Here is an 11,666-nt window from a genome sequence, read left to right as displayed (position 1 = left end):
TGTTACAATGACTGTACTGTGTATTCTGTAGATGTGGCTGATGGCTGATCCAATGACCTGTACTGTGTATTCTGTAGGATGTGGCATGGTGTATCAATGACCTGTACTGTATATCTGTAGGATGTGGCTATGGTATCAATGACCTGTACTTGTATTCTGTAGGATGTGGCTGATGCTGATATCAATGAACCTCATACTGTGTATTCTGTAGGATGCTGGCTGATATCTAATGACCTGTACTGTGTATCTGTAGGATGTGGCTGATATCAATACCTGTTACTGTGCTACAGAATACACAGTACAGGTCATTGATATCAGCGCTATGCCGATGGGAGGTAGCCCATCTCCTGGCAGGTCAAACCAGACAGGTCAGTCCACTTCTTGATCAGAGCCTGGTAGGAAAAGGACCTACGACCACTGAGGAAACTGCCACCTGGGCTAATCAGCCCTCCAGCCGTAATGACAATGACTAGAGAAACCATGGTAACTCAGTAAGAGGACCACTCATTTCTTTCCTGTCACCTTTCTCTTCCGTGTGGTGAGAACCTGGAATGGTTGGATCTGCTTCTTCTCTCTGTCCCAAGCTACTGCCTCAGAGTCCAACACACAGGAAATCACAGACTCATTCTTTACCTGAGAGAGACACAGCGAGAGAGCGACAGAGACAGGTAAGTGTTATCATGCAGTGTGCTTATGTCCATGATAAAGGGGCTAAAATGATCTCAGATTGTGTCTGAAATTGCACCCTATTCTCTATGTAGTGTACTCTGGACAAAAGTAGTGCACTATATAGGGAATAGGTTGTCATTTGGGATGAGTGTTGAGAGGGTCATTGTTACCGTAGGAATGCGGGAGATGATGTCAGGATATTTGGTGGTATTATCCTCCTGGTTGCGACTGAAAATACGCACTTCCCCATTCTCCAAGATATGGATCTGCACAATACAATTATCAATAGTTGAACCATTCAACCAACAGGCAGTGAGTTTCCTGTTGTATGTAGAGCAGAGCTGTGTGGCTCAGTTGGTGGYGTTTAACACTTTAAAAACACCAAAACAGTGGGTTCAATTCCRGCAGGGGCCACTCATAAGAAAATGGACGCACTACTTCCCATTGCTTTGAATAGGCATCTGCCGACTGTCATAATACACATTATATTAGACAGAAATATGCAGGGTCAACCTGTAAAGATGGAGCACAAGCACTGCGAGCCAGCTGTATGTTAGAGCGCCATCTGGTGGCCCTTTCAGGAGTCACACAGCAGCTTAATGGCCAAGAGGACAACACGTCACAGGGCTCTCTACAGCCTCGCCGGAAGGGGCCGCAGGGGGCTCATAACTCTAGTTAGGGCGCCTCCGCCCGGCGAAGGGCCGCACAGGGCCTCTCTGACAAGGGACAGCGTATTTCCTAGGGAGGGCACTGCACGGGCCTGCTCTACAGGCCTCGCGCTAGTACCTCCCACACACACACACACAGCTCTCCATCAAGCCTCCGCCCCGGGAGGGCCTCACGGCTTTCTCCATGGCATCTGAACCAGAAAGTAGCCCTCGCGAGCATCCTCGGGAACAGGCCATCAACAGGGCTTCTCAAAACAGCCCGCGACCGGCGGGCCACTCACAGGGCTCCCGGTCAGCAGGGCCTCCGCAGGTCCTACTTAAGGGGAGGGCCTCCAGGGGCTCCTCACACGAAGCCTCCGCCGCCGGGAGTGAAACTCAAAGGGCTCTCCACCAGCTTCGCACCCGGGACGGCCTCAACAGGGCCTCCCACGCTGAGGCCTTCCTGCCGATCGACCAGGGCATCAGGGGAGGCGCCTCATCCAGGTTCTCCACACCCTCCGCCGGGAGGGCTCTCACAAGGGCTCTCTACAAAACAGCCTCCCGCCCCGGGAGGGGGCCTTGGGCTCACAGGGCTCTCTACAGCCTCCGCCCGGGAGGGCCTCACAGGGCTCTACAGCCTCCGCCCGGGAGGGCCTCACGACCTGAGGCACAATAGCACCATGTCTGCTTCCTAACCAGGACACACACACACAGATATAACAAACATGTAGCTGACACATGTATAGGACACACAAAAGTGAGCAACCACACACACACACACACACACACCTACCTGTGCTCGTTCTCCATCATACTTGTACTCGCAGGTGAAGGCAGCTTCATCAAATCTCTTCATCACCTCTCCTACACCTTTGGTGGGGTGAGCCAGCATGGGCCTCAACGGTACACCTGAGGAACAGGGGTCAGAAATACCACACCGAAACAATGCACCCTCCCACACCAACAACCCCGATGGTCAGTACCTCATCATCTACTCATAAAAGGTTGACATTTCCCCTCCCGCTTTAAGTACTCTGGGATTCTTGATGTAATGAAAAGCYCTTTAAAAATGTAKTAAATGATTATTATTGCCTGGAGTGAGTTTGCAGTGGTTGGGGAGTTCATCAATCCCCTCCTTCAGYATGACTGGGATGATGACATCATAGTTGGGCATCTCACTGGACGGGACAGAAGAAATCCATTAAGAAAATCTAATTCACACAGGCTTTGTCCCAAATGGCACTACAATTCCCTACATAGTGTACTACATTGTGCAGAAGCCTACGAGCCCTGGTCAAAAGTAGTGCACTATATAGGGAATAGGGGGCCGTTCGGGTAAGGAACACACCGACTACAGCTGTATTTAGCAGGTTTAGTACCAGTAAGTCTGTTTGAGGACAAGGCTCTTCTCTTCTATCCAAGCTTTCTGTTTTTCTGCACTCATTCCTTTCCCCGCGTCAACCACCGCCGGAGGGAAGTCTGGAACACACACACTAACGTCTCAGTTGCTTCAAAGGCAGACATTAATATTGTATGTAGAGGTTATGTTGTGAACCAACATGGTAATGTCTGGGGGGCACTGTTGTGAAAACGCTTTGATGATGTTATGGCACTGTTGTGAAAACGCTTTGACGATGTTGTGGTAATGTCTGGGGGGGGGACTGTTGTGAAAACGCTTTGACGGTGTTGTGGTAATGTCTGGGGGGGGGGGACTGTTGGGATTTGTTTTTTTTTTTTTTGTGTTTTTGTTTGGGTGTGGTGATTGTTTGTGAAAACGCTTTGATGATGTTGTGGTAATGTCTGGGGGGGGCACTGTTGTGAAAACGCTTTGACGGTGTTGTGGTAATGTGATAGTATTTTGAAAACGTGGTATAGTTGGGAGGTAATGTTGTTTAAACATTGTGAAAATGTTGTAATGACGTTGGCTGGCTAACCTTGTCCTGGAGGAGTCAGACACACGGCCTGACTCAGGGCAGAGAGTACACTCTGTTCAGCCAAGCCAATCCTCAGCTTCCCTGCCAGCGACCTGTCGATCAATCAACACAGACATGCATTGATGATGTCCTGCTTTTTGTCTGATGCTGTACATGTACTGGTGTTGTACGTAGCAGCTGGTAAACAAACAGTTATAAAGTAKTATAGAATTACACATAACTTAATAGTCACAGAGATCCTATCTTATTTGAACGCATAACGGTACCGACCAGCGGGGTGACGACTTGTGAATGTGCAGGCAGACAGGAGTGATAAAACAGCTTGGCTAATGAAGCAAGACAACATGCTCAACTATATCCTGTGTAAACCAATAACAGGTGACCGGAAGATACAACAACAAAATAATAATGGATCACATATAAAATGAACAGAGGCTAGAACTCAGTGAGTGCAGAAAGACAGGTCAATAAGGCTCAGGTCAAAAGTATTGCATTACATAGAGCACAGGCTGTCATTTAGGAGACATCCTCAGTTTGACCAGTAGTATAGTGAAAGAAGTGGGGACCATTACCTGACAATGTATCTGGCTTCAGAGAAACGACAGGCTACAAAGAGACCTTTGATGATGTCGATCTTCTTATTCATGGCCTAAAGGCAGGGGGAGAGAGAGAGAAAATAATTAATTCCTTTTAATCAAATTCTAGACGGATTAATAATAAATTCATCATCCTATTCCCAGGACAGAGAACTGTTTAAGAAAACAATCAGTGAATTTGTCAAAACGATTTGAGAGTTTTACGGTGTTAAACTCTCACACACTCACAGAATTCCCACTCATGTTCCCGATGTCTTTCAGTTTGTTGAACACACCCCCCGCAATAAGATTGGCTGGCTGGAACATAATTCTCTGGTTGTTACGGGAACTCTCAGCCACCAACCCCAAGTCCCCCTTCTCTGCAGCCTCCGCCTTGATTTTGTCCAACTGTCGCCCTGGCAACAAGAACAAAGATGTGAGAGAGTTCTAAGCCCAAAAGCAAAGGAAGATAAATAACAACAACACAGATAGCGTGRGTGTGTGTGTGTCTCACCAGTAGCTTGGGCGACAGCCTTCATCAGAACAGTGTCTCCCACTCCCAGCTCCAGCCCCATGTAAGCAGGACCCAGCTGATTGAGACACAGGTAGACGCAGCACAGCAGGTCCTCTGAGCAAGAACAACAACAGAGACAAACACTCAGCACACMATCTGCAGCACACTAGTCCCGATATAGCGCACTACTTTTGACGAGGGCCCATAGGGAATCGGGTGGCATTTGGGACATATCCAGGGTATTTCACAGTGTTCCTTTACAGATAGTGCCGTAGAGGTCTGGTCAAAAGTAGTGCACTAAATAGGGAATATTAGAATACCATTTGGGATGTTGGCATCCTGCACCTGGGCTCCACATCTACACACCGTGGGGAAAAACTAATAAAAGCTATTTTACCTGGAGAGAGGACGATAACAGAGCGTAGGAGATTAGATAATGTTTCAATGTTCCTCAATCTAGAAACAAAAAAAAGAAAGAAATGCAATTAGTATGTAAAACAATATAAAAGGGAAAATTACACTACAATAAAACACAGGCTGTCCCAAATGGCACCCCATTACCTAGATAGTGCACTACATAGGGATCCATTTGGGATACACCCAAGAACTAACCAGTTACGACTTGGGAGGTCTATTGAAATCTCTTATACCTGCCAGAATCTTCCTCAATCTTTTCAAAGGTGCGTGCAACAGCCAAATACGGGACCCTGTGAAAGAGAAAATTAGACAAAACATTGAATACAACTCCGTTGAGACTTATTTACAGTACATATGTCCAGTGTAGGTTGTTCAGGGTGGAAATCATTAGTGCACATCGCAGCAAAATCATTTTGGAACAGGAAATGAAAACAAGCGTTTCTTATTGGACKAGTTCAGGTAGTCCCTCTCCGTTTCGGCCCATTTGCTTTCGTTTGGTACCTAGTGAATAGGACCCAGGTTGAGGTATACGGCTGAGTCGTGTGGCTAGAGCTGGGCAACGTGGACAAAAATCCACATCGCGATAAATTGACTGAATTTTAGCTCGATACCGATAAATTGAACGATACCTGGTGCTTATTCATTTGATTAATGTAACTTTAGGTGAACCTTTAAAATACRCCTACAAATGTTTATATTCTTAATTTTCTCATTAGCAATAGGCCATATTAGGCTTATTTAACTCCTAGTAAAAGCAAATTCTTGTTATTATCGATGTCAGTAAAATATATATATWTTTTTAAATGGTTGGGTTGGTCAGTGTGGATAATGTCCAGTTATCGTCCCAGCTCTAGCWGTGTTAAGGGGGTTGGACGTACCTRTGTCCCCGGCTCCAGCAGGCGTGGTCTACAGGGTGATAGTTGGGTCTGGACGGGTCATACTGGGCCTGGGCAGTCTTCTCTCTGGGGGTCAAAGACACTCAGATTAATACAGTATACTGCACTATTCAACTCACTGGAGAAAACATGAATGTACACATGTACAGCTACTCCTTCAAAGAGATACACTTAGAGTGACACTTTTAAAAGCAATAGATTGTTGTAATCATTGGCTAGAGGGAGATTCCACCATTGACCAAAGCACKKATTTTGGGAAAAGGGTGGAGAATGGGATGAAGCCATGGTGTAAAGTTAACATATTTTCATAACCATCTGTGATTCTCTCTTACCCTTTCTTGTCTTTAACGTCCTCCGGGGTACGGGACACCGTCGCCTCTTCCTTTATATACTCCCCGCTCTTCTCCTTTCCGTCTCCCTCGCTCTTCTCCTTTCCGTCTCCCTCGCTCTTCTCCTTTCCGTCTCCCTCGCTCTTCTCCTTTCCGTCTCCCTCGCTCTTCTCCTTTCCGTCTCCCTCGCTCTTCTCCTTTCCGTCTCCCTCGCTCTTCTCCTTTCCGTCTCCCTCACTCTTCTCTGGTCTCTCCATCTTTACAGCAGCCTTCCTGGGAGCTAGATAACAGAGAAGAAACCAACATTCAGACTTGGAGTTTGGAGCATACGGTTTGTCAAACAAGCTTTTTCAAGTATAAAGTACAAAGGATGTTGCATGTCCTTGTTCCACTGCCATCTCTGCAGTTTACAAGTCTCTTACACTCCTTCAGATTTCTTCAAAACAAAATGTAGGTTAAATCCCAAATGGCACKCTATTCCGTGCCACTTGAGAAGCAATGTTACACTCCTTCKGGTTTCTTCTAAACAAACTGCAGAATGCAAAGTCATTCATAGAGATGTTCCTGTGCAAGGCAGGAAGTAAAATGGGGAAAACCTCACCAAAGAAACTGCTGATGGTGGGGACTTTCTTGGCTTGGGGGCTTTCTGACACTTTCTCTTCTTTCATGTCTTTCTCCTCCTTCCTTTCATTTTTAGGACTTCTTTTTTCTTTCTCATCCTTTACCGCCTTTTGACCCTTAGGACTTCTCTCTTTAACCTTTTGACCCTTAGGACTTCTCTCTTTAGCCTTTTGACCCGTAGGACTTCTCTCTTTAACCTTTTGACCCTTAGGACTTCTTTCTTTAGGACTTCTTTCCTTAGCCTTTTGACCCTTAGGACTTCTTTCTTTAGGGCTTCTCTCTTTAGCCTTTTCACTTTTTCCTTTTTCCTCCTCAGCCTTCTCAGTCGCGGTCTCTTTCACATCAAGTGCTTTCTCCTTCTCTCCATCTTTGGTCTTCTCTTCATCCGTCTCTTTCTCCTCCGGGTTGTTCTGCGCCACCCCAGGCTTATCCACACTGTTCTCTCCTCCCACGTCCATCGCTTCCTCTTCATTCTCTACAGAGAAAAAGAGAAATGGAGTGATGCAACAGAAGAGAGAAGGGGTAGGATCACTTGTAATGGAGGAAACCCTTACCGGTGCTGTCCTGTGTCTCCTCAACCTTTGCTCTTTTATTCTGCTGTCCTTGTTCTTCCTCCTCCTTTTCACTGCCACTCCGGCTGTCCAGCTTTCTCTTAGGGAACTGCTTCCTTGCTACAGAGATGATAGAAACACAACTAGTTAGAGATGCACCACTACTCTACAGAGAAGATAGAAACAACTAAGAGATGCATCATTGCTGAACACATTTTTGTGACATTGATCAAATTGATGTAGTTCTTAGAAATATATTTATTCTGTTCATAAAAATAAAAAAAACTTGTGTGGAAGTATTTTCTCTTTGTTATCATTGAATAATTCCCCACGCACCTGCAACAAGTAACCCCAGATATGGAAATGCTTTATCCTATTTTCAGACATATTTAAACATATTCAACATATTTCCACATTCAACATTAAAAACAGACAACTTTGTTAACAGTGTGTTAGTAGATGTTGGACTTATACAGCTAGAGACCGACCGGTGCGGCGTTTGGGTATTCCGGAAGGTGAGATGGAAGTGGGGGTGTCAGGGGTTCCAGGGGTGGGGGAGGCAGCTGGGGTCACTGGAGTGGCGGATGWGGTCARTGGAGWGGCGGATGWGGTCACTGGAGAGGCGGATGAGGTCACTGGAGAGGCGGATGAGGTCACTGGAGAGGCGGATGWGGTCACTGGAGAGGCGGATGTGGTCACTGGAGAGGCGGGGGACAGGGGGGTGGTAACAGCCTTGAATACTTCATCCTGTGGGGGAGAGACAAAGTTCAGATCTATATACACAGAGAGGGTCACAAACGGCCACTATTTCCTAGATTTGTATTTGTTTACCCAGGTCTCATTTAGGTGAAATCTGTTTTTCAAGAGCGACCTGGTCAAGACGGCACTGTATTGGGAATATGATGCCATTTGGAATGCATAGTCAGTCGCATCTTTATATACACACACCCTCCTTTGGCTTTACAGTTGTTTCAAATGGTAAAGACCAGAGTAGGGTTGGCTGGTAACCAAACGTTCATACAGTCATGCTGTTCCTGTACAGGGGTAGACAGTATTACCAGCAGCGCACGCAAGGGGCTCTAAAAAACAAAATGTTATTGTTTTGACGCACAAAACTAATTTAGGCAGCAGGGACCTTGATCCAGGAGGTCCTTGATAGTCTCTGCTGTAACCTAGAAGCTTGATCTAGCCACTTAGCTAGAGAGTTAGCAAACCAAACACATAGCTGGGGCACTGAACTGGAGATAATATATTTGCCATATGGGATGGATCCAAAGTCCTGATTAGAGCTTGTTTACGTAGAGGAGGATATGAGGTGGGAAATGTAAAACCTACCTTGGGTTGCACAGCCTTGTCCTCTTGCTCCTGTTCTATTCCGGCTGGAGCCTCATCATCATCATCATCATCACTGTCCAAGATCTGACGACTGCGTTTAGTGAACTTCTTTACTGGCGAATCAGGCTCTTCATGGACCCCATTCTGAACTTTGAGAGGCCTTTTGACTGGTCTAGTAAGGATGGAAAATAAAAATACATTATAGAGAGACACTGCAAATACCTACTCTCATATCGGTCATTCTACATTCTGTTCGCTTTCGCCGTTGCTGATTGCTTTGCTATTCAGGCAAGTACTCTACCACAAACTTCAAACGTAATCTGTTTCCTGTATAGACAACTACACCCAGGGCCATGTGTTTAACTTAAATATATGGCTCTGGCTACACCCGTGAAAACCCTGCCACCCTCACCCCCTGGCCTTAAACACTTACTCTGGCTTGTCTTTCACCGGCTTGTCTTTCACCGGCTTGTCTTTCACCGGCTTGTCTTTCACCGGCTTGTCTTTCACCGGCTTGTCTTTCACCGGCTTGTCTTTCACCGGCTTGTCTTTCACCGACTTGTCTTTCACCGACTTGTCTTTCACCGACTTGTCTTTCACCGACTTGTCTTTCACCGACTTGTCTTTCACCGACTTGTCTTTCACCGGTCCATCACTTTCTTTGCTCTCCTTCTCTTTGCCCGTTTTGGGCTGAAAGAAAGATCTTTAGGGCAGAAGAAAATTTAACAGAAGTCAGAAAGAAAACATATGTAGATACTGTAAAGGTAAAAATTACATTATGCATGACACAAACACGCCGTTGTGTCTCATGATTCGCTTTATATTAAGGCAGGTGTCAAGTAGAATTATGAGACAGGCACTAACGTTATATGATATTATAAACTGGGTGGTTTGAGCTCTGAATGCTGATTGGCTGACAGCCGTGGTATATCAGACCGTATACCACATGTATGACAAAACACTTATTTTTACAGCGCTAATTACATTGGTAACCAGTTTACAATAGCAATAAGGCACCTCAGGGMTTTGTGATATAGGGTCAATATACCAGGGCTGTGTCCAGGCACTCTGCATAAGAACAGCCCTTAGCGTTGCGTTGCGCCTAACAACAGCCCTTAGAGGTTGTATATTGGCCWTATACCACACCCCCTCGAGCGGTATTGCTTAATTATACAACGGATGGGTCTAATCCTGAATGCTGATTGGTTAAAAGTGCATTCCAGCCAGTGTCTATTCCACAAGATACCACCAGCTAAATCTATGACATTAAAAATGCCCATTTACTCTGTTCATCCAACTGCACAATCCACTGTCTCATCAGCCCAGCCAAGCAAAATATACACTTGATCTCCACTTTAAAAAGTATCTAGACARTATCTCGCATTTCTTTCTGACCAACATTTAGTTTTCAACAGCGGAGATGTGTATAAACCATACTGTCTGGCTTAATGACATTTGCAACAAAAAAATCAATATTCAAATTCTATCTCCAGCTGTCCCATAGTAATGAACGTGTCGGGACGAGACAGACTGCGTTTCTCAGCCAGTCTAAATCATGAATCAGCTGGCATCATTTAATATATATACACAAAGGAATTTKAATTTAAAAAGGTAKAACGAAACGAAGTACAYCTAGTTCTCCATATTTACAGCTTCCGTGTTTGAAGTGATTGTGTTAGCTGTGTTGTTGGCTAGTTCCTCTGAACAACAGTGTCCTGACAAGTGAACACATTTTCTATGCCAGGCGAAATCGCCCCTCATTGGCTTACTGTTATGTACGTATCCAAATAAATGTCACTAGAAAACAACTTAAATGCAGCTGTTACTCTTTTTTACGTTACTTTAAGTTAGCTGTAGTTGGCTAGCTAGCTAGCGATAAGAACGTTGCCAGCCAGTATGGCAATGGAACATTTAGAACAGTAGGCTGGGTCGCGTTCATAGATACAGAACCAAAAAAACAACTGAACGACTGAGTCGCGTTATATATATATATATATATTGTGGAAGCATGAATAAATTAATCAAAATAACGTTAATGAAAATATGTCAATCATTATTTTTAACATGTTGGTAACCCGTAGTATAAAAGTGATAATGCCCTCTTAGCCGGTGGTTGGAGGATATATTGGCACGGGTGTAACGTTAGTTAGGCCCGAGACGAAGTCATTTTCACCTAATTATCAACACAAAGTCCAAGGGGTTTGACCTCGTGTGTGTTGTTCACATCTTTGCAACCACAAAGAAGCCAACTAGCTAGTTTCAATGTACCTCAAGCCAGTTAGCTAGATGATGGCAAGGAACTCATTTTGCTAGTGTAGTTAACTAACGTTACCTAGCACAAAAGCAAACTGAGTTAGCCAACCTAGCTAGCTAGCTAGCTAACATTACTTGACTAGTGTTGCAMAGACCAATGCTGACTTTACTTACGATATGCTTCGCTGCATGCTGTCTTGTAGTTTTCTGATGTGTTAAATTACTGGTTATACACTACAATTYAACTTCGTGTTTAGCTAACAACAAAAGGACATTACCCGCGCAGAAATGCGATTGAAACGTTCCGCGCCAAAACAACGTCAGACGTTTCTGCAAGGGAGGGAATCATGTTGCCAGTGTGGTGTCGAGGTAACGACATTTGCGATACTGCCACCTGCTGGAGTGGAATATATTATATAGCAGCAGTATGGCTCTGATCGTGATGATGTTTCACATGAGTCTTTCAGGCCTATGTTTTGATAACATCATTGAGCACAAAATGGAAATGGGCCTTTTGTCATGCAAAGCAAATTTGGCTTATAATGCAGAACAACAGTTTGATAATTGAACTATTTTATTGTCATACACAACAGGTACTTCTCTGTTGAAGATTGCTGAGAAAGTAAGTGTACTGTTCATGTCACAGGTTTGTACGACTAAACCTATTTATTTCATGAAATCTAGAATAAGTAAAAGCACATGCAATATTAAATAGAATAAATATCAAAGTACACTGTAAACTCTGTGACATTCACATACAATTCATCATACATATAAAACTACAAAGACATCCCAAACAATAGGACATCTATTATAATGTCAAAAGAGGAAAGACTCTCCCTTGCATTCCTCCTCCTCCTCCACTACTCTCCATCATCATTCCCCACATTCATTTACATTTACATTTAAGTCATTTAGCAGACGC

At 44.7% G+C, this 11,666-nt stretch overlaps 1 protein-coding gene and 1 long non-coding RNA gene across 2 annotated transcripts in view; both read right to left on the bottom strand.

Moving 5' to 3' along the window:
- Positions 1–107, bottom strand: part of LOC139028808 (uncharacterized) — a 1,858-nt gene extending 1,751 nt beyond the window's left edge. The window contains exon 1 of the long non-coding RNA XR_011481021.1: positions 58–107. This is a non-coding gene — a long non-coding RNA (uncharacterized lncRNA). The remainder of the gene's footprint in view (positions 1–57) is intronic.
- Positions 1–11,096, bottom strand: part of LOC111975092 (DNA ligase 1-like) — a 19,671-nt gene extending 8,575 nt beyond the window's left edge. Inside the window, 19 exon segments of the mRNA XM_070447066.1 lie at positions 523–633; positions 840–935; positions 2,110–2,225; positions 2,409–2,494; positions 2,696–2,795; positions 3,251–3,342; positions 3,823–3,899; positions 4,075–4,241; positions 4,340–4,453; positions 4,737–4,795; positions 4,990–5,046; positions 5,635–5,718; positions 5,985–6,261; positions 6,583–7,077; positions 7,157–7,273; positions 7,642–7,900; positions 8,489–8,660; positions 8,922–9,191; positions 10,916–11,096. Of these exon segments, the coding sequence (XP_070303167.1) occupies positions 523–633; positions 840–935; positions 2,110–2,225; positions 2,409–2,494; positions 2,696–2,795; positions 3,251–3,342; positions 3,823–3,899; positions 4,075–4,241; positions 4,340–4,453; positions 4,737–4,795; positions 4,990–5,046; positions 5,635–5,718; positions 5,985–6,261; positions 6,583–7,077; positions 7,157–7,273; positions 7,642–7,900; positions 8,489–8,660; positions 8,922–9,191; positions 10,916–10,932 (2,766 nt within the window). The 5' untranslated portion in view covers positions 10,933–11,096.
- Between the last annotated feature and the right edge of the window lie 570 nt (positions 11,097–11,666).

The sequence above is a fragment of the Salvelinus sp. IW2-2015 genome, linkage group LG15 (genome assembly GCF_002910315.2).
Source record: "Salvelinus sp. IW2-2015 linkage group LG15, ASM291031v2, whole genome shotgun sequence".
In the NCBI taxonomy this organism is placed as follows: Eukaryota; Metazoa; Chordata; class Actinopteri; order Salmoniformes; family Salmonidae; genus Salvelinus; species Salvelinus sp. IW2-2015.
This window is presented reverse-complemented; position numbering and strand designations above follow the sequence as displayed.